The 25,585-nt window shown below is 49.8% G+C and overlaps 2 protein-coding genes across 7 annotated transcripts in view; one reads left to right on the top strand and one right to left on the bottom strand.

The window, feature by feature from the left end:
- The window catches only part of LOC133364840 (SCO-spondin-like), a 159,042-nt gene extending 150,528 nt beyond the window's left edge, over nt 1-8,514 (bottom strand). The window contains exon 1 of the mRNA XM_061585702.1: nt 8,289-8,514. Within this exon, the coding sequence (XP_061441686.1) occupies nt 8,289-8,514 (226 nt within the window). The remainder of the gene's footprint in view (nt 1-8,288) is intronic.
- On the top strand, nt 8,226-24,861 carry LOC133365523 (zinc finger protein 467-like). 6 transcript variants are annotated; one of them, XM_061587521.1, is made up of 5 exons: nt 8,226-8,659; nt 16,231-16,342; nt 18,780-18,881; nt 20,280-20,381; nt 22,143-24,861. In XM_061587521.1, exons 2-5 carry the CDS (start codon nt 16,309-16,311, stop codon nt 24,056-24,058), a joined length of 2,154 nt encoding a protein of 717 aa, XP_061443505.1. In that variant the 5' UTR covers nt 8,226-8,659; nt 16,231-16,308; the 3' UTR covers nt 24,059-24,861. The 6 variants fall into 6 exon arrangements, with proteins under 6 accessions (XP_061443505.1, XP_061443501.1, XP_061443503.1 ...); XM_061587517.1 differs by having other exon boundaries at nt 8,226-8,634; XM_061587519.1 differs by having other exon boundaries at nt 8,226-8,634; nt 20,280-20,369.
- Nucleotides 24,862-25,585: the final 724 nt, after the last annotated feature.

Here is a 25,585-nt window from a genome sequence, read left to right on the forward strand (position 1 = left end):
ATTTGCCACTGCACCACTGGTTGTTAGGAAGCCCTAGGCTAGCCCAAGGATGGGGAACATTTGTGGTCTTCCAGATGTTGTTGCACTCCAAACTCCCAGCAGTCCCAGTGGCCAACATGGCCAGTGGTCAGGGATGAGGGTGGGAGTCATCATCCAGCAACACCTGGAGGGCGGCAGGTTCCCCACACGTGCCCTAGCCCATTCACACACTGACAGCGCCCCCAGAGAAATGGGTTTGAAACTACAGCAGGGAGATGGACTGAACCCTGCGTGCTGCACCCTCTCAAAGCTTCTTTGCCTCTGAGGCTGGAGGCAGGCATGAGTGAGAGAGTTGCACTAGTGATTAGCACCCAGTGCTCATCTGCTTGCACAAGGAACACCAACTGAGCTGAGCTTGACCCAAGAGTTACGCCCCACTAATCTCTGTGACGTTGCAAGGGATATTGTTCTTGCCAGTTTATTTTTTAATTATTCTGATTTTATGATTATGTTTTTTAATTATTAGAAACAGTTTAATGCTATTTTAAACTAGAGTCCATTTTTAAATTATATCTGTTTATACTTATTCATTATATGCTTTTATTTTTGATAGGTTTTTAATTGTATGTGTCTTTTATCTGGAAGCCGCCGTGAGTTCCAATTTGGAAAAACGGTGGGTTTATAAATAATAATAATAGTAATAATAATAATAATAATGGGTGCAGCAGAGAGGGGAGCATATTTATTGCACTGGGTGGGAAGAAGAGGGTCTTGCTTTGTGTTCTTGACCATCTAGACATACTGCGGGCAGAACAAAGACAGCGGCCACCTGGTTCCCTTGCCACGAACAGGCAATCTCGGGGCAACTGAGCTATTTTTCCCTTAAGAAAATAGAAAGCTGCTTTATACTGAGTCAGACCATTGGTCCATCTAGCTCAGTATTGTCTACACTGACTGGCAGTTGTTTTCCAGGGTTTCAGACATGGTTCTCTCCCAGCTATAACTGGAGGTGCCAAGGATTGAACTGGCAGCTTGCTGCAATAGGCTGATTCCTGACCCAGTCATAGGAACACAGGAAATTGCCTGATACCATTGGTCCATGTAGCTCAATATTGTCTACACTGACTGGCAGCAGCTTTCCAGGGTTTCAGACGAAGAAGGCTCTCTCTCAGCCCTATCTGGAGATGCTGGGGATTGAGCCTGGGACCTTCTGCATGCAAGGCAGATGTTCTTTCACTGTGGCTCCTGCCCTTTGTCAATAATCCTCACTCTTTTCCATTTATTAAAAGAGGCAGTTGGGATTCCTTGTTTTCTTCTCTATCCACAAGCCTGTCTGTTGGAAGAGGGGCTGCTCAAGTGCCTTGCAATGGATGGACACACACCCATTCCCATGGGCATCTCTGGTCCTTAAAGCAGGGAGGGAAGGGCTAGAGGGGCCCGCTCTGCTTGCTCAGTGGCCTGGAGCTGTTTCTGCATAACTAGGATGTGTCTCTGAGGGTCCCTGAGCCGCTGAGCCCAGCCTTCTCCTTTGTGCTCGGTGGGCCCCGTTGATTTTCTCATCACACGCTCCTGCCCCACATGCGGATCTGTGTTAATCCCCAGTTCCTGGCCTCCGGCTCATTTCTGCAAAGAATTCAAAGCCCCCAGCGGGGTCCCTGCTGCTCTGCTCCAGATTGCCATTCACACACAAACACACCTATTCACATCCCCCCCCCCAAAAAGCCTGATTTGCGTAATGCTGGGCTCATCTGGCTCAGAAGGGATCAAATGCTGTTATCTCCCCCACAACTCTACTGCCATGAGGTTTCATTAGTTTGGGGGCTATGGAGACCCCAAACAAGTCTGCCCCACGTTGGCTCAGCCCCAAAGCTCACAGTTCTCCAACTATGGGCGCTCCTCAGTCGAGATCTAGAACACACTGGTTTCAGTTCCATAACAAGATTGCAAAGTGTTTCATTGTGCTGCTTATCTACACAAAGAAAAAGTGCCGTCTTTTTCTAAAGGTGCTTCCAGGCAACTTGTTTATTGAGCATTCCTCCTGATTTGTTTCTGGGGAGATCTGATGACATGTGAGCAATCACTCTGATTTGTCTGCAGGAAGGTTGGACGGCACTGAATCAAATGAGCGTTATTTCACACTATCCATTGCATTCCCCCCTCACTTTCCTGACTTTTTATTCCTTACATTTTCATCCCATCTTTTCCTCCAAGGCGCTCAAGGCTGTGTATACATGGTTCTCCCTTCCCCATTTTATCCTCACAACAACCCTGTGAGGTAGGTTAGGCTGAGAGATGTAACTGGCCCAAGGTCGCCCACTGAGCTTCATGGTTGACTGCGCCCCCAAATAGCAACCGTCTAGAAGCACCTTTGTTTTCTGTGGGAAGAAGGGACAGTGGGAGAGAGTAATTTGATTTAGGTCAAATCCAGGTCAGCAGCGGAATGTGAACTCAAATAACAAAGATTCAGGTAGAATTTTTTAGCCTCTGGACCACTGAATTGCACTTGTGGTGCCATATCATAACTTTGGGCATATCAGAAACTTGTGCACGTAAGCAAAGTGCAATTTCCTCATTAATACTGTGGCAGTGCTGAACAGGGAGCAAGAAAAGAGACAGACACTGCAAGGAAGAAGCTCCTTATTAACATTGCAGGGGACCATTGCCGAAATTACTTTCTGAGTAAACCTTAAAGGATTTTGGCCATGGGGAAGAGCACTGTTGGATTAGCACTGTATTAAGTATTCCCTGCCAGTTCCAAAAACATCATGCCTCGTTAGCACTAAGTTTGCGTAACCTGTATGGAGCTGACAGTTGGCCCAAATGGTGGTGGTCAAAGGTCAAGCAAAGGTCAAGGTCATGGTCCAACAATGGTTGCTCCACCATCCTGATTCTATGTGATGAACAACTGGGCTGCATGTGGCTCAGCAATACTATGTGTGAGAAGGATCTTGGGATTGTTGTTGATCACAAGTTGAACATGAGCCAATAGTGCAATGTGGCTGCAAAAAAAGGCAAATGCTATTTTATGCTGCATTAACAGAAGTATAGTTTCCAAATTGCGTGAAGTATTGGTTCCCCTCATCTTGAGTACTGCATCCAGTTCTGGTCTCCGCACTTCAAGAAGGATGCAGGGAACAGGTTCAGAAAAGAGGATTAAGAGCACTGCAGGCATAATCCATCACAGAGGTGGGAAGACTCCTCCAAGACTTACCCTAAAGGACTCACTCTAAACAGGCAAGTGACATCCGTATAACTATCCCAGCAAGCTCTCCAGTTCTTAATCTCCATGTAACTGGGAAAAGTTCAGAAAAGGGCAACCAGAATGATGAAGGGGATGGAGCATTTGGGCTCGTCAGTTTAAAGAAAAGGTGAGTTGGAGGTGACATGATAGAAGTGTATAAAATTATGCATGGCATAGAGAAAGTGGACAGATAAAAGTTTTTCTCCCTCTCTTATAACACTAGGACATCCAATGAAGCTGGCTGTTGGACGATTCGGGACAGACAAAAGAAAGGACTTCTCGCAGTGCATAGTTAAACTATGGGATTCCCTCCCACAAGAGGCAGCGATGGCCACCAGCTTGGATGGCTTTAAAAGAGGATTAGACAAATTAACGGAGGATGAAGCTATCAGTGGCTACTAGTCATAAAGGCTCTGCCCCGACAGTTGGAGGGAGCATGGGCCCAAATACCAGTTGCTGGAAACCCCAGGAGGGGAGAGCTGCTGTTGCGCTCAGGTCCTGCTTGCTTGCGGGCTTCCCAGAGGAGGCATCTGGTTGGCCACTGTGAGGACAGGACGCTGGACTAGAGGAGCCCCCTTTGGCCTGACCCATCAGCCAGGCTCTTCTAATGTTTCTTTGTTCTTATTTGCTGTTACGAGGGAAGGCCATCAAGGTGCCCCTCATTAGAAGGGCTTGTAAGCAGACAAATGTCTCCAGAATCCCATTTCAGTGATTTGCTGGGAACCAACAGGAACGGCAGCTTCTTTTGGGGAATACGGCAAGAGGGGTAGACAAAGTTGTGGATTCTGCACTCCACTTAGCCATGCCCAAGACTTCCTGGTCTTTCCTACTGGAGTTTGCTTCACCCTTTTACTTCCGCCTTTTGACTGCCACTCCCATGCTGGCTGGGGCTGGTGGGAGTTGCAGCCCGAAACATCTGGAGGGCACCAGATTGGCGAAGACTGTCCTAGAAAACCTGGAGGATCTCCCTGCTTTGGGTTTCCTCTCTCTGCATTTTTTGGGGCCATGTGAGAAGGGAAACAGGTCCTTGGAAAGTCGTCCCAGCACCTGGGCCGCAGGGTGTGCCTGCAGAGTCTCTGTGCCCTAGGTGTGAGGGCCTCCTGTCCCACCTGCAGGGACCATCCTGCCAACAGACAGACAAAGGGACCTGCAGGGGGAGGGAGCATCCGAGGGGAAGCTGCCGCCAAGGAGAAAGCGGTGAGCGGGGTCCCCTCCTGAGCCTGGCCAGAGATGGCAACCCAACCCCAAGGGGGTCACGCCTCCCCCTCTTCCCCCTTGCACCCACACTCTCCTACCCAGCCATTCAACCAGAGCACCATCCTTCCCTCTCTGAGGATGTGCTGCTGCTGTGCTGTGCATTTTGGGAAGTATGGGGGGGGGACGGACAGAGAGGTTAGAGCCAGCCTTTCCCAACCAGTGCGCCTCCAGATGTTGTTGGACCACAACTCCCATCAGCCTCAGCCAGCATTGTCAATGGGAGGCTGATGGGAGTTGTGGTCCAACAACATCTGGAGGCGCACTGGTTGGGAAAGGCTGGGACATTCCCAACATCCCCACCTTGTCACCAGCACCAGGCTGGGATTCTTTGTGCAAGGGCATTTAGACACATGGCAGGCCACCATCTTATGTGCATTTACTGGGAAAGAAGTCCCACTGGAATCAGCGGGTCCGACTTCTGTGTAAACGCAGAGTGCACAGTGTTTTGACCATTTGACTTAAAATCCAACAGCCCCATCCTATGCATGTTTACTCAGGAGGAACTTCCACTAATTTCAGCGGAATTTACTCCCAAGGAAGTGTGCAATGGATTATGCTGTGACTTGTGGTGCTTTTTAGAAAGACAGCTATGTAACATGTCAGTAAGTATATTCATGAATACATTTATTAATAGGTTTATTAACGAAAATGATGTTTGCCTGTATCAGCTAGAATATCCATTTGATTCAGCTTTCCATTCTATGCTGACAAAATGTGCTGATAGCAGGAGAGTTGCAAAGGTGGTTTTTAGTGCCTCACTAAAGATGCACAGAGAGCCAGTGTGGTGTAGTGTTAAGGTGCTGGACTACGTCCTGGAAGGCCAGGGTTCGAATCCCCACACAGCCATGAAGCTCACTGGGTGACCTTGGGCCAGTCCCTGCCTCTCAGCCTCAGAGGGAGGCAATAGTAAACCCCCTCTGAATACCACTTACCATGAAGACCCTATTCATAGGGTCGCCACAAGTCGGGATCGAAGGCAGTCCATTTCCATTTCAAAGATGCGCAAGGCAGGGACTTGGGAGGCCAAGGTTCAGATCCCCACTCAGCCATGAAGCTCACTGGGTGACCTTGGGCCAATCATGGTGTCACAGCCGAACCTACCTTACAGGGTTGTTGTGAGGACAGAAAAGGCAGGGGGAACCATGTATGCCACCTTGAGCTCTTGGTATGAAAGGTGGGATATATAACTGTACACGACGATGGCAGCAATGTGGGGCAGTGGGATGGGGGGAGTTAGATATCCCTGACATCTCCCCACCTCTCTTGATGTTGCTTCTTCGTTTTCTGTTTAATTAAATGTCCACAGCTGGCAGAGCAAGGCAATCTGGCACAGCCGTTGCTCGGTGGTAGAGCACGTGTGTGATGTGCAGGTCCCAGGTTCAACCCCTGGCAGCATCTCCTGATGCCTGAAACCCTGGAGAGCCACTGCTGCCAGTCAGTGGAGCCAGTACTGAGAGCTAGATGGGCCCCAATGGTCTGACTTAGTTGAAGGCACCTTCCGATGCCCCACATCTGGGCTGGGCCATCGAAGGCTACCAGACACTAGATGGCACACCTATGAAGCTTTTCCTGACATGGGAATCCAAGCGGTGGTCAGGAAGGCTTCCCCATTGAATTTCTGACTTGTCAGGCTGCATCTACTGCCAAAGAGCCCATGTGGTATAGTGGCTAAGAGTGTTGGACTAGGACTTGGGAGACCAGGGTTCAAATCCCAACTCAGCCAAGAAGATGAGTTTGGGCCACTCAGTCTCTCAGCTTAACCTACCTCACAGGGTTGTTGTGAGGATAAAATGTGGAGGGCAGAACTTCAGAAGCCACCTTGAGGGAAAAGGAGGGATATATATGTAATAATAAATAAATAAGCAAAAAGGTTGTAAACTATGCCAGCTACAGCCAGGTGGGCGAGAGAATCTGCGGAGGGAGAAGGGCACCGGTTGGATTGCCTCCTTTTCCCTTCCCCCCTCTCGTGCCTTTAACAGCAGAGCATCCTGACATGCAGTAATTCAACTGGTAAAGCTGTCCCCACTGTTTCTGTCTCCATGCCACAAAAAGCTTCACCTATTAAATCTGCCTGCCTATCAAGCTGTTGTGTGAAAGGCATAGAGCTAGTACTGAACAGAGTGATAGTAAAGAATAAAGACCTGCCTTGACGGTCTTTCTTTCCTGAGCACTAAACATTTTGGTTTTTTCCTACTGTTTTGTGGGGAAAACATAAGAAAAAACATTTTTTTTAAAAAGGCACACGATGCAAGGCCAGTGGAAAAACAATGGTTAAAAACTAGATCTGTAAAACGGCATCAGCGCCTCTCTCTGGTTGATCTGCCTGTCCAGTCCCAGCAAGGCAAAGATAGATAGACAGAGTCATTGCCAGTGGTGGTGTGCTATAGTGGTTAAAGTCAGCACTAACTACTATACCCCACCACTACAGGAATGGTTATGCATGGGAAAACCAAGTCTCCATGTAGCCACAAAGTTCACTGAGTACCCTTGGGCCAGTCGCTACTTCTCTCTATCAACCTTATCTACCTCACAGGGTTGTTGTGAGAATAAAACTTGGGGAAACTTTGAGGAAAGGTGGAGTATAAGTGTAGTTAATAACTGACTGCTTGTCCTTTATATGTCCGAGCTTTGCATGGAATCTTTTGCAACATTTTATGGCCTTTCTCCTCTCTCTTGTGGGTCCACTGGGCGCAGTGGTGCCCCCAGGGCAGGGATTTGGGGCAGCGTTCCAGGCCTCCACTCAGCAGAATGCACAGGAGGGAAGATTCAGGACATATACTAGCCAGGATGGCTCCGTTCTGCCTCCTCGGTCAGAGGCAATAAATGCTTCTAAACACCAGTTGCTGGAAACCATGGGAGAGGAGTTGCTGTTGCGCTCAGGTCCTGCTTGTGGGCTTCCCATAACGGGCATCTGGTTGGCCACTGTGAGAACAGGATATGCTGGACTAGGTGGGTCACTGGCCTGATCCAGTTACAAGGCTCTTTTGATGTTCTTCAAAGAAAGGACTCTTCACACAGCACATAGTTAAGCTATGGAACTCGCTGCCATAGGAGGCAGTGATGGCCACCAACTGGGATGGCTTTAAAAGAGGACTAGACAAATCCATGGCGGAGATAAGGCTCTCGGAGGCTACTGGCCGTGCTGGCTGTGTTCCGCCTCCCCTGTCGGGGGCAGCGCGCCTCTGGATACCAGCTCCTGGGAACTGCACATGGGGAAAGCGTGCAGGCTTCCCTTTGGGGCATCGGCTGCCCACTGTGAGAACAGGATGCTGGTCTGGACGGGCCATTGGCCTGATGCAGCGGAGCAGCCCTTCTTATTTTATTTATTTATTATTTGATTTATATCCCGCCCTTCCTCCCCGCAGGAGCCCAGGGCGGCATTCTTATGTCCCGGGGGAGGCAAACAGGACGGCTGGCTCGCCCGGTTTTGCATTCAGTGATGCAATGCACACGTCGCCACCGAAAGCGCCCCCTCCCAAGACAACTGAAGCCCGCCGTCCAAAATCAACTAACTGCACCCCTCGTATCTACCGCGCCTTCTTGCTAGAGTTCTCTAGCCCACTTTGGCTTTCATCATTATAATCATCAATCTCCTAGTCCTTAAGAGCCCACCAGATATTATTGATTCATTTACTGAGCCGTCTGCCTCACCCTCTACCTTCGCCCCTGCAAATCGCCGGAAACGTTTAATGCTAATTGCAAGACTACCCCCGCGCCCAAACCTCGGCTCCGCCCAGAGCGGCCCCGGTGCCTGCTGGGAGATGTAGTTCCTGCCTTCCTCTCCCGAGCAGGGCTATCTGGCGGCGCGTACGGCAGCCGGAGCCAGCCCCGCCGTGCCAAACCCGCCCGCCTCTCTCCCGGGGCTGGGCTGGCAAGATCAGGGAGGAAACGGGGGGCCGGCGGCGCAGCAGCAGCTTTAACCCAAGGGCCCGGGCCCGATCCGGCTGCGCAGGACCCCCTTGGCTTGTGGGCCGGATCCCCCTTCCTGTCTCCGTACGCGCCCCTTGCTTCCCCACGTTTCCCCCACCGACCCGCATTGGGGGTCTCTCTTTGTCTTCTTGCGCACCCCAATATCGGACTGGGGGCGGCGGCGGCGCGGATCCTGCCACTCCCGCGAGGAGCCGAGCCCACGAATGGCCGTGGGGGCCGCCTCGCAGGTAAGGAGGCGGCGGCGGAGGCAACGTAAGCTGAGCGCTTGGCCCCCGGGCGGCCACCGCCTTGATGCGGCGGAGAGACCATTAGTCTTCATTTGCATGTCTGCTGGGCCCAAAAGGCGAGCGAGGGGGGGAGGAGGAGAGGAGGAGGGGGATCGGCTCTGGGGCAGTCTCGAGACTGCAGGCCTGAGGCGGCGGGGATGGGCACAGGCAGCGAAGAGCAGAGGGGAACTCCGAGGCAGCGCCCAGCCTCGTGGGTTGCCAGCGGGAGGGTCCGAGGTACATCGCAACTCTTTTTGCTACAAGGGCGCAACGACGGCCACGATCCACTGGGACGTTCTCCTCGCCCAGCCATGGTGAAAGAAATGGGGTTTCAATGAGGCTGGCCCAGGAGAGTGGCCCACTGGTCTGGGACCTGACGGGTTTTCTTTTTTAGTATTAAAAATCAAACTTGTTTGAAATTAAAAAAAAAAATCAAAACAGGCCAGTCAAAGCTGGAAGCTCTAAATTTCTTGCCCTCTGCCCTCCAAAACCTTTCATTCCAGGCACATTAAGGGAAAGGCTCTTTCATGCTCGGAGAAGCTTTTGGTATTTTACATGCTTTAGAGATGGCGGTAACAGGCTCCCGGGCTGTTCCCTGGTAGGCCCCAAAGTGTGGCAAAGTGCATGGGTCACATGTGACTGTTGACCCTGCCTGCTAATTCACCGGGGCTGTTGCTGCTCCTATGAAAAAGTTGTACCTGAGCTCTGTGTGTGCGTGCGTGTGTTGGTTGCAACATTTCTGCAACTGCTCAAAAGACTAGTGAGCTTTAAGTAGACACCATTAGTGCATGTTTGTGCGAACTTCCTAACAGTTAGAGCCATACGACAATGGAACGAATGACCTAGGGAGGTCTTATGGCTCTCTCACCCTGGAGGCCTTCAAGAGGCAGCTGGACAGCCATCTGTCGGGAATGCTTTGATTTGGATTCCTGCAGTGAGCAGGGGGTTGGACTTGATGGCCTTATAGGCCCCTTCCAACTCTACGATTTTATGATTCTATGAATCCAGCCATTGCTAGTGATGGATAAGGGGAATGAGGCTTTGGGGATAGGAATACAAACGTAGGAAACAGCCATATACAGAGCTGGTTCTTCTGGTTCAGTGCTGTCCACACTGACTGGCAGCCCCTCTCCAGGATTTCAAACAGCAGACATCTGCAGTCCTGCGTGGCGATGTCAGGGACTGCACCTGACGCTGCACCGCTGGACTTGGTTCGCTGATGGGCACAAGCGGGGCAATCAGGAAGGCGCTGTGCCCTCAGGCAGAGCTTAGCACAGGTGTGGGGAGCATCTCTGGCCCTCCAGATGTTGCTGGACTCTGCCACCCGACAGCTGGCAGCTGGAGTTCAATGACCGTGTGATGTCATGGTTAACAGTCCTGGACTAGGACCTGGGTTAAAATGCCGGCTGAGCCATGGGTGGCCTTTGGCCAGTCAGTCTTTCAGCCTAACCTACCTCACAGGGTTGTTGTGAGATAAAATGGGGGAAGAGGGAGAGAACTGTGCAGAGCATCTTAAGCTGTTTGTAGGAAAGGTGGGATGTCAGTGTAACAAATGAATAAACAAACGTCTGGAAGGCCACAGGTTACACCCTGCCTTGTACAATTCCCATCATCCCTGACCATTGGCCATGCTGGCTACAGCTGATGGGAGCTGGGTGTCCAATGACCTCTGGAGGCCCACAGATTCTCCATCTCTGAGACAGAGTGCTGTGCTGGTGACAGGCATATGGCAACATTGGCTGTTGAGTGGCTATTGGTGGCCCCGGGGCAGAAGGATTTCGCCCTCCCCTAACAGATGATCAGAATGTGTGTCTGCACCAGCGAAATTTTGCTGGCTGCTTTCCTGTGTACAAACAAATCTCAGTGTTCCAGGTACATTTCCCCTCCCAGCCTCTGTGTAAGACCAGGAATACAAGAAATGCAGGGGTGTAGTTGCCCAGGGCCTTGGGAGGTATTACACCTTTTTTTTGGGGGGGGAGCATGGTCCCTATGTCTCCAGCATCCTGTGTGCCAATCAGCATGAAAGAAAGAGTCTTCTAACATGCTTCCTTGGCCTTTCGTCCTGATTGGAGCTAATCAGAGTGAAAGGAGGTGAGTCAGCAACTGAGAAGACTCTTCTAAGTAGCTAACACTCTCCTCTCTCATGCTTATTGACTCCTAGGGATGTCTGTTGTTGTGGGACAAAGCATTAACAAGGACCTCATTATCATTCCAGCAGCAAAAAAGGATTGTGTGCGGTTGTGACTATTATGAAGGACCCTGCATTTCAGAATTTGCCACTGTGCTACTGGAGAAATGCTGCACTGGATTAGGCCATCTAGTCCAGTGCTGTGGGCAAGCTCACAAGCAAGACAGGGTGGAGCAAACCACCCCTTAAGAACATAAGAAGAGCCTGCTGGATCAGGCCAGTGGCCCATCTAGTCCAGCATCCTGTTCTCACAGTGGCCAACCAGGTGCCTGGGGGAAGCCCACAAGCAGGACCCGAGTGCAAGAACACTCTCCCCTCCTGAGGCTTCCGGCAACTGGTTTTCAGAAGCATGCTGCCTCTGACTAGGGTGGCACAGCACAGCCATCTCGGCTAGTAGCCATTGATAGCCCTGTCCTCCATGAATTTGTCTAATCTTCTTTTAAAGCCGTCCAAGCTGGTGGCCATTACTGCATCTTGTGGGAGCAAATTCCATAGTTTAACTATGCGCTGAGTAAAGAAGTACTTCCTTTTGTCTGTCCTGAATCTTCCAACATTCAGCTTCTTTGAATGTCCACGAGTTCTAGCATTATGAGAGAGGGAGAAGAACTTTTCTCTCTCCACTTTCTCAATGCCATGCATAATTTTATACACTTCTATCATGTCTCCTCTGACCCGCCTTTTCTCTAAACTAAAAAGCCCCAAATGCTGCAACCTTTCCTCGTAAGGGAGTCGCTCCATCCCCTTGATCATTCTGGTTGCCCTCTTCATTATCTGGCTATTAGAGGAAGACTGCCCTTGAACATGGAGGCTCACTATGTACCTAACCTCCACAAACATTCCTAATTTTTTTTTCAAGGCACTTATTTCGCCAGTGGCAGTGAGCTTGTTAAAGATGCACAGAGTTGTAACTCCTCTCACAAAGCTATAGTTCCCAGAGTTCTCTGGGAAAAGGGCCTGATTGTTAAACCTTTCTGGACATTGTAGCTCTGTGAGGAGAGTAGGGCGTCTCCAAATGACTCTCGGCACCCTTCCCAAACTACATTTCCCAGGAGTCTTTGTGGGGAAGCAGCCATGACTGTATAAAGTGGAATAACAGTGCTTTAAATGTCTGGTGTGCATGTGGCCTTTACGTCTGTGAAAGGTCTGACCAATTCCTCATGAACAGGCATCAAGGGCCACTTCAGCAGCCGGAGAGATTGTGGAGACCCCTTCCCAGGGCTAGAAGTGGGGGTCACTTGGCTTTTAGGCCCCCTCACACTGCCCCTTCACTTCTAAGAGAGACTGTGCCAATTGTTTCCTTCACACGCTTCAGTAACTCTGGTTAGGATGATCACAAAGGGAGAATTCCCCCCCCTTCAGTGCATGCTTAAGGAGGGATTAAACACCACATTAGTGGTTGTGAGTTGAAAGCCAGGAGGTAGAATGATTATTTATTCCAAAAGTGTGTTCATAGCATGCTCTGGCCTAGAAGCCCTCACCCTTAATCTCACATTTTGTGGAGTGGGGCTTAAGTGGAGGTCAATTTAGGCTGCGTACACACCATACATTTAAACACTTCCCCCGTCCCAAATAATCTTGGGAACTGTAGTTTACCCCTCAGATCTATAATTCCCTTAAACTACAGATTATTTTTTGGGGGGGAAGAGAAGGTGCTTTAAAAGTACTTTAAAAGTATGATGCATCTACAGCCATCATTGCAAGGAAAATGCACTTTACATGCGCTCAGAGACAAATCCTCAGAGACATTATCTTATTTAAGAGCCCTGGCTTTGAAATCGGGACCTGTGGCTGAAGCCCACTGCACTGCTTCAGAGGTGCCTGAAGCTGAGCGGCAGAGCACCTGCTTTGAATGCAGAAGGTCCCAGGCTCGATCCATGGTGACATCCCCGGGCAGGGCTGGGAGAAACCTCTGCTTGAAGCCCTGGAGAGCTGCCAGTCAGTGGACAATACTGGCTAGATAGACCTAAGGCAGCTCCCCTCTGTTCGTAAGGCCACATGGGGTTTCGAGAGAGGGACAAGGCTTGCCCGTGTGCTGTGGATCGCTTCTGAGGGCCATTCCCAGCTGTGAAGCTGCAAGACAGATGTGGGGGGGGAGCAGAGAAAGTCAGGCCAGCTTGCAGAACGGAAAGGGAGGTGACTTGTATGTGGGGGGAGGGAAAGGGGGGGCAAGGAGCTTCCGGGAAATGGGGGAGACAAGGCCTTGCAGGAAGGGGTGGGGATAGATAAAGCAACAACTCTGGAGGAGAGCGGTGGGGGGGAGGCTGGAGGCTGGCCAGGAAGCAATGGGTGGTCTCTGGGCAGGGAGGTGGGAGCAGAAGAGGACCTTTGGGGTAGTGCTGGAGGGAGAGGGAGGCAGGCAGGCAGGCTGGCTCTGTCTTTCTCCCTCTGAGCCCCCTCCTCCTGCAAACGGTCAGACCAAGAACCAGGGCACGCCAGTCGGATTCAGAGAGAAGGCCCCTGGCTGAACATTCCCAAACCGATTTATTTTCTTTCTGTCTGTCTTTTTCTTTCACCCAGCCTGGAAACGTTACTCGGAAACAAAGCAGAGTATTGTTAGGAAGGAAGGAAGAGAAGAGAGTAAGGGAAGGAAATGCCTTTAAAAAAAATCTACTAAACCAGAGGAGGAGCCGGAAGCTTTTAGAAAGAAACCGAAAGCCAGCAAAGGGCTGGGTGGCTCAGAGAACAAGGCACTTTGCACCAGCGAAGGCGGATTGATGGACTCTCAAGCCACATTCACACTGTACATTTATTCCACTATTGTTCCACTTGAAACGGTCATGGCTTCTTCCCCCTAAAGAATGCTGGGAAGGGTAGCTGGTGAAGGGTGCTGAGAGTTGTTAGGAGACCCTCACAGAGCCACAGTTGCCAGAGAGGTTTAACATCTTCTCAGGGAACTCTGGGAATTGTAGCTCCGTGCGGGGAACAGGGGACTCCTCACAACTCTCAGCACCCTTCAAAAACCACAGTTCCCAGGATCCTTTGGGAGAAGACATGACCGATTACAGTGGAATAGTAGTGGAATAAATGCAATGGATCCCGTGCAAGCCCCTTTGAAATAAAGAGGAGATGCGTAAAGGTGCCGCCGCTGTTGTGCCAGAGGCGTTTGGCTGGAACTCCATAATACGTTCTCGGTGATCTTCCCTTGTCTGACCATGTCTGCCCACTTTCACTGCAGAAGGTGCAACCTGTGGAAATCCGGCCCCAGAAATCCCTCTGAAAATGTCTCCCCTTTAGTCTTTTGAACAACTTGCTTCCAAAGAGCTTCCTTTACATCCCATCTTTGAATAGAGAAGGGCGCATGTAGCTCAGTGGTAGAGGATCTGCTCTGCAAACAAGAGGTGCCAATGACGTCTCCAGCTGGGGCTGCGAAAGCCCCCTGGCCTGAAACCCTCAAGAGCCGCTGCCAGTCAGTGTTGACAATACTGAGCTAGATGGACCGAGGGCCTGACACTCAGTATAAGACATATTCCTTATTTCTTAGAACTTACAATTTGTGGGCAAGGCTGCACCACATGCACTGTGTGGGCCTGATTGCTGTAGGTGACATGTTTATTTTAGTTTTTATCATAATCATGATCATATTAATTTGTTTTATTAGTTTTCTTGCTTCCCGTTCACTATGAGGTCCCAGGACAGGTTACAACAATCTAAAAAGACAACATTAAAATCTGTGAAAACAAAGACTCCAAGGTAGAGATGCTTAAGACTTTTCAGTGGTGGCCCCCTGGTTGTGGAATGCTCTGCCAAGAAAGATGCTCCTGGCACTATCTTGATCACCGTTTAGGCACCAGGCAAAGATGTTCCTGTTCACCCAGGCGTTAAAGTTCCTTTATTTTTTCAGTGTATTTTCAAGTATGTATCATATATGTTTTTATAATTTTGAGACATTTTTGCAGTAAGCAATGAAGAAATGCTAACAACAACAACAATAATAAAAGACTTGGGGCAGAAGCCCATGACACAAATGTGCAAATTTACAGTATATGTATAGGTGCATCTGGAAACTTCAGACAGGGGGAGGGTGGGTGGGTGCGGCTATGAACAAACCTAAACAAAAAAAAAGAGGGGAGAGAAATAGGTAGGAGATCTGGGGCTGGCCCCATAACACCAGGGGCTCTGCCCCTCCCCCCCGCTGGCCTGGGCCTCTCCCTAACGGTGCTCCTGACAGCTTTGCGAAGTGGCAGAGCTGCCGCCAGCCACCAGAATCCTCGCGTATAAACGCTGCACGTCTGTGAGCTCAGGGCTGCATGTGGTCCCATCGCTCCGGTGCAGAGCATGCGATACGCATCCAGAAGGCCCCAGCCGCAACCCCTGGCCTGCCCAGTTTAAAAGAGGACAGGCTGCAGGCTGGAGAGAGCATGTAGAGAGCTGCTGCCAGTTGGACCAGGCAGTGCTAGATGGATGAGATCAGCGGTGGGGGACCTCTGTCCTTGAAGGCACATTTGACCCACCAGGTCTCCCCATGTGGCCTGTGAGGCTGTTTCAGTCAAGCCACGCTGACCTGCCCTACACCTGATGTCATATGACACAAGTTGCCCAGTGGGGCAGTGCCTGCGCTGCGCAGCATTTTGTTATGATGTCAGATGATTGACAGGTGAGTGGCCCCACCAACCAGGCTGGCCTAAAAGGTTCCCCACCCGTAAGTGCACCAATAGTCTGATTCGGTGGAAAGTGGCTTCATCTGCTCGTAAATCCTAACAAAAGCAGATGCTGCTGTATTGAAAAACCCAATCCTCAGCGGAGGCCTTATGCAATGGGATGATGGCAAGAGCCCCACTCCTCAAGAACAGTTTAAAGGGGTGGTCTTCTTCCTGGGTTCACAGACTCTGACAACAGTGAAGGATTTCACCGTCTGCCTTTCTCCAGAGCTCATGTCCTTTGGAGGCAGGGGGTGCACATAGGAAGCTGTGTCATACCAAGCAAGACCATTGGTCTATCTGGCCCAGTACTGTTTACTCTGATTGGCAGCATCTCTCAAGGATTTCAGTCAGGGGCCTCTTGGGAAAGGCCAGGGATTGAACCAGTGGGTGTGCAAAGCAGATGTTGTTCCACTGAGCTGAGCAGGGGTGGGGACCCTTTAGCCCTCTGGATGCAGATAAACGACATCTCCCATCAGCCCCTGCAGCATACATGGCCAATGGCCTGGGACGATGGGAGTTGTAGTTCAGCAACATCTGGAGGGACAAAGGTTCCCCATGCCAGCCCTAAAGGATGGTTGTATGTATGGTATTCAGGACCCCTGCCAAGACTGGAGGGGCTCCCTCAGCAGAGTCAGGCTCGGTACCCCAACTCAAGTTAAGGAAGAGACCCGCACCAGCGCAGAATGTGCCACGTGGTCCTAACTTGCCTGTGGTCCTTGGTTCTTGCAGGTGCCAGTGCGGTGTGAGGACTCAGCTCTTTATCTCGCGCCCGAGCACTGGAAAGAGTGGGCAGCGCACGAGATCACCATGCGGGAGAATTATGGCGCCACAATTGCTCTGGGTAAAACAAGACCACTTTTTCTGACCGACTAGGTCTCAAAGACGAGGGCTGGGCTGGGCTGGGCTGGGCTGGGAAGGACCTCTGGGCAATCCCTGGGCATTCCCATTGCCAACAATCTGATCCCCATGGAGTGGATATATGAAGCTTCTTTCTAGAGGAGAGATGGGGTACCTAAGGCCTGGGGGCCAAATGCTGCCCACCAGGCCCTTCTATCCAGCTCATGGGACTCTGCACTGGCCACGACACCTTCACAGCCATGCCCATTTTCCCAGGCCACACCCCTCACTGGCCTGGCTTTGCACCCCGGTAGAGTGCTTTTGTGTGTCTGGGATGTGCCATTGAACTCTGTTAATGCTTTCCTGGATGGAGGGGAGAGAGAGGTGTGTGTGTGAGTGTGTGTAGAAACTTCCCTGCTGTGCAAAAGTAGAATTTACATTCATTTCTCCACCCACTTTTGCCTCTGGCCCCTCCCACCACTGACATGTCATGGCCCCCAGAAAGCTGCCCAGAAGGGAATGCGGCCCTTGAGCAGATAGTTCCTCATCCCTGTTCGAGAGTCTAGAATCTAGAGAGAATTAACTTGAGACTCAGTAGCTGGCAGAAGCAAGTCTTGTGCATGAACTGGAAGGAAACTTGTAGACAAAAGTTTGAAAAATATTTGGTGCTGTGTGGCCAAGGTGCAAGTGTGCCACAAAAGCCCTAAACCTCCTACCAGGGTGTCTAAAATGGCAACCTTCCTGTTAGATAGCCCACAGATCCTCTTGAGTTGCCTTCAGTAACACGTTGGGAGGACCCAACTGCACATTACATTCAGTAGTGTAGTGGCAAATTCAGAAGTGCAGGGTCCTTTCATGATAGTCATGCCACACTCCTTCACAGCCACACCTTTCCACTTTCCCTCGGCACCCTTGCTCTCTTGTGTTGTCTCCCAAGTCCACACTCCAGCCAATCAGCATGAAAGGGGAGGCTGTGTGTTAGCTACTGAGAAGAGTCTTCTCAGCAGCTGACTCATCTCCTTTCACTACAGTTGGCTCCAATCAGCATGAAGGGACAAGGACTCTTCTTAGTGGCTGACACACTTGTGCTGATTGGCTCATACGTAGGGACCTGGCTGGACTTTGCTCCCAAAAAAGCAAGGGGTCTACAATTCCCCACGACTACACCCCTAATCACATTAAATACATTTCTGTAAACATGTGCTTCAGATTTTCACTTCAGTTCTGAAGGGAAGGTTGCTGTGCAGATCCCCAGTCAGAATCACACACGCAGTCTGGATTATTTCCTGCAAATAAAATAAAACAAAAATCTTCATCTTGGCTGCTGCTGTTCCCTGAAGGTCCTGTTTGATTCTAATGGCCTATTCACAACAAGATCTTCAGGGATTGGGCTCGTGGGAGTTGTAGTTCAAAAAAGTAACTTTTCCAAGCTCTGGATTCGCGTGGTGGTGATGAAATGCCTTGTGCTACCATTTTACTACAGTAAATTTGTTATTACTAGTTAATATACATTTGCCATTTATGAAGGAGTCGGAATTGGAGCCGGAGTCGGTACATTTCTACCGACTCCCGACTCCACCCAAAATTGCTCACAACTCCGACTCCACGACCCCGACTCCACAGCCCTATCTATCTATCTATCTATCTATCTATCTATCTATCTATCTATCTATCTATCTATCTATCTATCTATCTATCTATCTATCTATCTATCTATCTATCTATCTATCTATCTATCTATCTATCTATCTATCTATCTATCTGTCTGTCTGTCTGTCTGTCTGTGTTATTTGTATGCTACCCTTTGTGCCAATCTATCCCAGGGAGGTACACTGTAAGCAAATACTATAAAGTTCTTTCAGCTTTCCCCAACCTGGGAGTCATAGTCTAAAACAGCTGCAGGTAACCAGGCTGGGCAAGGCTGAATTATATAATTGTAAAATTACCAAAAAAGCCACAGTTAAACTGACTGCGCTTTCCAAATTCACCACCTTTGCTTTCATAAAGTGATCCTCAGTGGCTTACGATTAAAGCGGCAAAGCGAACCCACAAATATCAGGTTCCAGAAATAAAATGCCCATTAAAAACTTCATTAAAATGTCCATTTTAAAAGGGAAAGATGGAAGAGTCTGTTAATACAGTAAACTGTATCCTTGTAGTTTTTATTTTTTTCAGGGAACGCAGCTGAGCAGCTGTCCGCACAACCATGCTCTCTCAATGCCGGCATGGAGCAGACGGTGCTTTTGTGTTGTCAGAAACACTTTGTGGTCTCAGTGCCTTTCAGCGGAGACAGTTCTGAGTGATTTGTATATGCATGTGTGAGTTGGCTCTGGGGAGGCTCAGGTTTCCCTGTTTCCACTAACAACACCCCACCTTTATCCAGCATGTCACAACTAGAATGGAATTGCATTCTGCAAATGGCATCCTTTCTGTTTTTGCAGGATCCCCAGTCGCCAAACCTGAGATTGTTGCCCAGATTGAGGAAGGTGGGCCAGTGCCAGCCAAGGGTCAGGGGGAAGCCGAGCCCAGCGGTGCCAATGCAGGTCAGAGAGGACTGTCACATTTATAATGGCATAAAAACATAAGCAGAGTCATTCAGGATCAGGCCAGCATCCTGCTCTTACTGTGGCCAACCAGATGCACATGGGAAGCCCGTGAGCACGACCAGAGTGCAAGAGCACTCTCCCCTCTGGCTGTTTCCAGCAACTGGGTATTCAGAATCATGCTCCGTCCGATTCAGAAGGCAGAGCACAGCCATCATGGCTAGTAGCCATGGATAGCCTTCTTTTCCTCTATGAATGTCTAATTCTCTTTTAAAGGCATCCAAGTTGGTGGCCATCACTGCCTCTTGTGGAAGCGAGTTCCACAGTTTCACTATGCAGTGTGTGAAGAAGTACTTCCAACCAACATTCAGCTCTGTTGGATGTCCACGAGCTCTAGTGTTATGAGAGAGGGAGAAAAACTTTTCTCTATCTCCTTTCTCCATGCCGTAAAATTTTATGCACTTCTATCATGTCACCTCTTACTCGCCTTTTGTCTAAACTAAAAAGCCCCAAAGGCTGCAACCATTCCTCGTAAGGGAGTCGCTCCATCCCCTTGATCATTTTGGTTGCCCTTTTCTGAACCTTTTCTAGCTCTACAATATCCTTTTTCAGGTGAGGTGACCAGAACATACATAGTATTCCAAATGTGGTCTTACTACTGCTACTATTACTATTACTATTACTACTACTACTACTACTACTACTACTAATAATAATAATAATAATAATTATTATTATTATTAATAATAATAATATCTCACCCTTCCTCCCACTAGGAGCCCAGGGTGGCACAGAAAAACACTAAAAACACTATAAAACATCATAAAAACAGACATTAAAATATATTAAAACAAAACATCTTTAATACTTATTATAGATTTGTATAACTGCATTATGATATTAGTAAAAGGCTAATGCACTGGACCCTGGGGCCAGAATCCAGAGAGGTTACTGATGGGAGAAAAGGTTATAATGGTAGGTGAGAAACCAGCTTGGAGCATCAATATCTGTAGAGGGCAGAGTCCGAGAGTTGTATCTCTTGCCATAATTGTATGATCTGCGAGTTGTGCCCCAGGATCCTCCATGGCAGGGCGAGAAATCATGGGGCCTACCACTGAAATGACACGACACAGGTAAATAATGACCAAGAGGCTTTGCAATAGGGACTAGTATCTTGGGGGACCCATTGGTCCAGTTTCTCAGGTGGCAGGAGAAGCCGTAACTGGCTTGATAAAGCTCAGCTGATTTCCTCGTTGCTAAATTAGAGTTCTGATTTTTTTTATGAGCAGGATTTTCAAGGCCCCTAAGAACTTGGCTTAGTATGTAGCACCATGACCTGACATTGCCAGACAGAAATGTGGCTCTTATCCTTTTCCTCTCTCTTTTTGCTTCCCTTAGTAGGATCTGTGCCTCCAGAAAGTGAGAGTGCTGGGAAGAGCGATCAGCAGCAGGCTAGGGAGGAGCGGAGAGGGAGAGAAGATCCGAAAGGTCCTGAGAGAGGTTGCCTTTATAATCTTTTTGTGTTTTGTTGCATGTATGCAGCCCTAGGTTCCTTCTGGGAGGAAGGATGGGGTATTAAGTAACTATGTTGGAGTAAAAGGCAGCTGGAGCGGACTGGGCCCCTTTAGCTGTAGAGGCACCTTTCAGTGAAGGCCAACCCTGCAGTTGGGGCAGAACTGAAATTTAAAATGTGTTTTTAAATTTGTATATTTGTTTTTAATGTCTTTAATTGTTGTAAACTGCCCAGAGAGCTTTGGCTATGGGGCAGTATACAAATGCAATAAATAAATAAATAAAAGTGCGCTTTATGTGGGGCTGCCTTTGAACTGGTCTGAAAGCGGCAGTTCCTGCAAAAAGTTGCTACACAGTTGCTCTTCAGGGTGACTGATGGACAACATGTGATACCTTGTTGGAAGTGTTGCACTGACTGCCAGTTTGCTACCATGCTCGATTCAAGGTTTGCCCACATATGGTTCTTGAACCCGGATGTTTGTCTTTGGGGGAAGGCATAGCTCAGTGGTGGAGTACCTGCTTTGCATGCGGAAGGTCCTGGGTTCAATCCCCAGGTAGGGCTCAGATGTACTCCTGCCTGAAACCCTGGAGAGCTGCTGCCATTCCGTGTAGACAGTATTGAGCTAGATGGACCAATGGTCTGTCTCAGTATTAGGCGGCTTCCTGTGTTTGTCAAGATTGCTTCCTAACCAAGCCACAACTGTTGGAGAGAGATGGCACCCACTCTATTCCGGCAGGGTCCAGAGGAGTCCTTCCCCCACCAGAGGTCCCAATAATCATCTGAGCCCCTCTCCAGATCCTTTGGCCTCCTGTGTAGGGTTGCCAGGTTCATGGCCCGAGACTGATCCTGTATCTTTAGGAGAAGAGAAAGTCAGCCAAGTGCAGGTGTTCTTGCAACATTGTAATGGGAAAAACCACAAGGTGGAATTCTCCGTTCCCCCTACACAACTTTTAAAGATAAAGAAGACCTCTCAGTTGCCAGCCCCAGCCCCCAAGAGGTCTTCCATATCTTTAAAAGTTGCGCAGGGGGAAGGGAGAATTCCACCTTGTGGTTTTTCCCATTACAGTGTTGCAAGAACACTTGCACTTAGCTGACTTTATCTTCTCCTAAATATACAGGCTCAGGATCGGGCCCTGAGCCTGGCAACCCTACTCCTGAGTCATAGGTGATGGCAATCATGGCTAGGACGGCCTTTGTTGTGGCGCCCATCTTGAGGACTGGCTATGACTCCTCACCACTGTAAGATTTTAGGCGACTGGTAAAAATGTGGCCGTCTGAAAATGCCACTGACTAATTTTATTCTGCCTGGTGTTTGTTTTTTCTTCAGACTTATCACTGCGAGTTGTTTTACTTTTAGCTTCAGATTTAACTCGGGGATTGTTTTATGACTGACGCATTATTTTGGTATTTTGCCTTTTTAGCTACCTTGAATTTTCCAGAAAATAGGCAGAGCAAATGATTTCAAAGCAAATAGATATTTTTGCAGGTGGTGGGCTCATAAGATGCCATTCATGTTATTCAGTTATTGCAGCTTTTGCCAACCTGGTACCCTCGAGATGTTTTGTACCACAACCAGGCCCTCTTAGAGGTCCAAAGAAGCCCAGGCCACTTCTGTAGTCCAAAACTGATGGGAGTTCTAATCCAAAACATCTGGAGGGCACTGGCTTGGGGAACTTTGAGCTATTGTCACAGCCCCATCCAATCCTATTCGCCTCCGCTAACTTCTCTCTTTATGATCATGATCCCAGCAGGCGAGTGGCTGATCCGGACAGTAAAAGTGGAAGCGGAGGACTACTCTGAGTGGCCAGCCGGATTGAGTGCAGAGGTGCTGCTCTCAGGACTGCCTGTCAGCGGAGTATGCAAGTCTGAAGGCCAGAATCCTGGGGAAGAGTACAATGCCAATGGAGCCCTCAGCGAGCTGTCGGGCGTGGCACTGCAACAGTGGCAAATGCTGAGCGAGGAGAAGCCGCTGGGCTGCCCCAAGTGTGAGCATCCTGGACCCCCACTATCGAGCAGCCACGGGGACCCCCGGCCACGGCCCTTTGCTTGCTCCCAGTGTGGCAAGGCCTTTGGCAAGAAAGCCCACCTGACCCGGCACGCCCGCGTGCACACCGGAGAGCGCCCATTTGCCTGCAACCACTGTGGCCGCCGCTTCTCACAGAAGATCCACCTGGGCTCACACGAGCGGGTGCACACAGGGGAGCGGCCCTTTCCTTGTGACCGCTGCCCCAAGAGCTTCCGCAAGAAGACACACCTGGTGCGCCACCAACTCACCCACACTGGGGAGCGCCCCCACGCCTGCCCACTCTGTACCCGGAGCTTCGTACATCGACGGCACCTCCTCCGGCACCAACGTCTCCACGAGGAAGGAAGTGTGCCGCACGGGGACCTTTTGGAACCAGGGCAATTGACAGGGTCCTATGGAGGTGGCCCCGAACCCAGACTGGACACAGGTCTCTGCCCGGACCATAGTGAGCCAGGGCAAGTCCCGGCCATCTCTGTTGAAATAGGGCAGACCACAACCCCCTGTAGAGAACAGAGTGAGCTGGGGCCAGCGACTGTTTCATACAGGGATGAGGCTGAACTGGGGCAATTTCCCACCTCCTGCATGGGACACCCGGAGCCATATCAGAGCTCTGTCCTTTTTAAGACTCGGGCCGAACAAGAACTAGGAGGGGTCCCTTGCTTGGACCATACCAGGCAGAGAGACGTTGTGACACCTGGTGTTGTCTATGCTGAACAAGGGCACTGTGGATCCCTCTGCGGGGCGCAGGGTGGAGCGGAGGGCAGTACTCCCTGCCTGGACCAAGTCAGCAAGATTGAACTGGAGGAAGAGGGGGAGGACACCAGTGGGTGCCAGCGGCCTGAAGAGAAGCCGTTTCTCTGCTCCGACTGCGGGAAGGCGTTTGCCTGGAGAAAGAACTTGGCCTCACACCAGCGGCTGCATGCCGAGGGCGGCCGCCCATTTTCCTGTGCTGAGTGCGGGAGGGGCTTCAGCGATAAGCGCCACCTGACGGCTCACCTGCGCGGGCACATGGGGTTACTGCCGTACGCTTGCCCCCACTGTGAAAGGAGCTTTGCACACCGGGCCGGCCTTGCTGCCCACCAGTGTGGCGGTCACGCCGGGCAGCGCCCCTTTGCTTGTGGTGAATGTGGCCGCTGCTTTGCTCATAAGAGGCACCTGCAGAGACACCGGCGCAACCAGCATTCAGCAGAGCGGCCTTTTTCATGTGCCCAGTGTGGCCGCATGTTCAGCACCCGAGCCAGCTTGTTGGCACATGTCAAATCTCACACCGGCCAGCGCCCCTTTGCCTGTCCGCTTTGTGGCCGGGCGTTCAGCCGGAAGTCGCACCTGGCACGGCATGAAGCGGTGCACACGGGCCTGCGCCCTCATGCCTGCACCCAGTGCCCACGGCGCTTCAGCTCAAAGACCAATTTGGTGCGGCACCAAGCGGTGCACACCGGCCTACGCCCTTACATCTGTACTCACTGTGCCCGGAGCTTCAGCCGCAAGACTCACCTCTTGCGCCATGAGCGTACCCACACCAGCACCCCCCTGCCCAGTGCCACCAGTTGGCCAGCTGCCATGCCACAGGGCTCCCTTCCCCAGCAGCAAGAGCAACCCCTTATCTTCCCCATGGCTTTTGGATCCACGTGGCAGTGACAAAGTGGCCATCTCACTTGGCTTTCAGCTAGAGTCAGCTCTGTGTGTACTCTGTTCTTCTGCCCTACAGAAAATAGATTCTACACCAAGGAACCCAATTTTAGCAGTCTGAAAAAACTGCAAATTAAGCACTTGCTTATTTTTCATAATTCTGAAAGTTACAGCCTTTGGCTAAGAATAAAATGAACCAAACTTTGCATAATTTATTTTATTCTCGCTGATCATCTATACAGGCAAGAAACTCTCTGTGGCACTGAAACTTTCCCTCATGGTGGCTGGAATCTTGTTCTCAGCCGCTTGCGTGGCTTCTGAGGTTTCTCCAGACTGTCTACAACATCCAAGTCTATCTTCACCTCCATAAGGGCTAGCGGTTTGGCTTGGCTAGGCTTGGTGTGTGTGTGTGTTGTGAATGAGAGTTGAGGTCCAGAAGAATGCCGACCAAAGTAAATCACGTGCTTTGCAGGGGATCATTGAATACACACAGGCCTGAGTATACTTAGCTGGCAACTGGCTTGTTGTTGTTATGTGCCTCCAAGTCAACCACGACTTATGGCGACCCTATGAATCAGCGACCTCCAACTGCATCTGTCATGAACCACCCTGTTCAGATCTTGTAAGTTCAGGTCTGTGGCTTCCTTTATGAAATCAAGGCAACTGGCTTAGATTAGACAAAACATCTCAATATCCCAATATTTTCAGTTTTAAAAAGTAATGGATTTTTTTGAAAGTGAACAAATCATTTTAATAGCATCATAAAGCAAATGTAAATTGTGTTTTGTAATACCTTCTTTGATGTAAACAAAAATAAAGTAATTAAATTCTGTCTCTGGTCCTGATTATTTCAGGTTTGAAGCTAGGCTTAGAATAAAGATTAATGTTGTTGTTGTTATTTTAATTTATAACCCTCCCTCCTAAAGGGAGCTCAGGGCAGCAAACAAATGATAAAGCACATAACCTTTCATATGATGATGATGATGATGATTTAAAAACATCTTTTTTAAAAAAAAGGTTTAAAAACATATTAAAAAGTAATTCCAACACAGACGCAGACTAGGATAAGGTCTCAACTTAAAAGGCTTGTTGAAAAAGGAAGGTCTTCAATAGGTGCCGAAAAGATAACAGAGATGGAGCCTGTCTAATATTTAAGGAGAGGGAATTCCCTCCCAAGGGTAGGTGCCACAACACTGAAGGTCCGCTTCCTATTTTGTGCAGAACGGACCTCCTGATAAGATGGTATCTGCAGGAGGCCCTCACCTGCAGGGCACAGTGATCAACTGGGAATATAAGGGATAAAACAGTCTTTCAGGTATCCTGGTCCCAAGCTATATAGGGCTTTGTACACCAAAACCATAACCTTGAACCAGAGCTTGGAAAAGTTACTTTTTTGAACTGCAACTCTGATCAGCCCCAGCCAGCATGGATTGGGCTGATGGGAGTTATAGTTCAAAAAAGTAACTTTTGCAAGCTCTGCCTTGAACTAGCCTGGTAGCTAATAAGTAGCCAGTGCAATTCTTTCAGCAGCAGGGT

Source organism: Rhineura floridana, chromosome 10 (assembly GCF_030035675.1).
Source record: "Rhineura floridana isolate rRhiFlo1 chromosome 10, rRhiFlo1.hap2, whole genome shotgun sequence".
NCBI classification, from domain to species: Eukaryota; Metazoa; Chordata; class Lepidosauria; order Squamata; family Rhineuridae; genus Rhineura; species Rhineura floridana.

Bases quoted from the DNA above. Each gene is read 5' to 3' on its own strand.
- LOC133365523 (XM_061587517.1), top strand. From the start codon at position 8,611: ATGGCCGTGGGGGCCGCCTCGCAG. The intron at 16,343-18,779 runs GTAAAACAAGAC...CTGTTTTTGCAG, and splicing joins TGGCGCCACAATTGCTCTGG to GATCCCCAGTCGCCAAACCT. The intron at 20,382-22,142 runs GTTGCCTTTATA...TCATGATCCCAG, and splicing joins TCCGAAAGGTCCTGAGAGAG to CAGGCGAGTGGCTGATCCGG.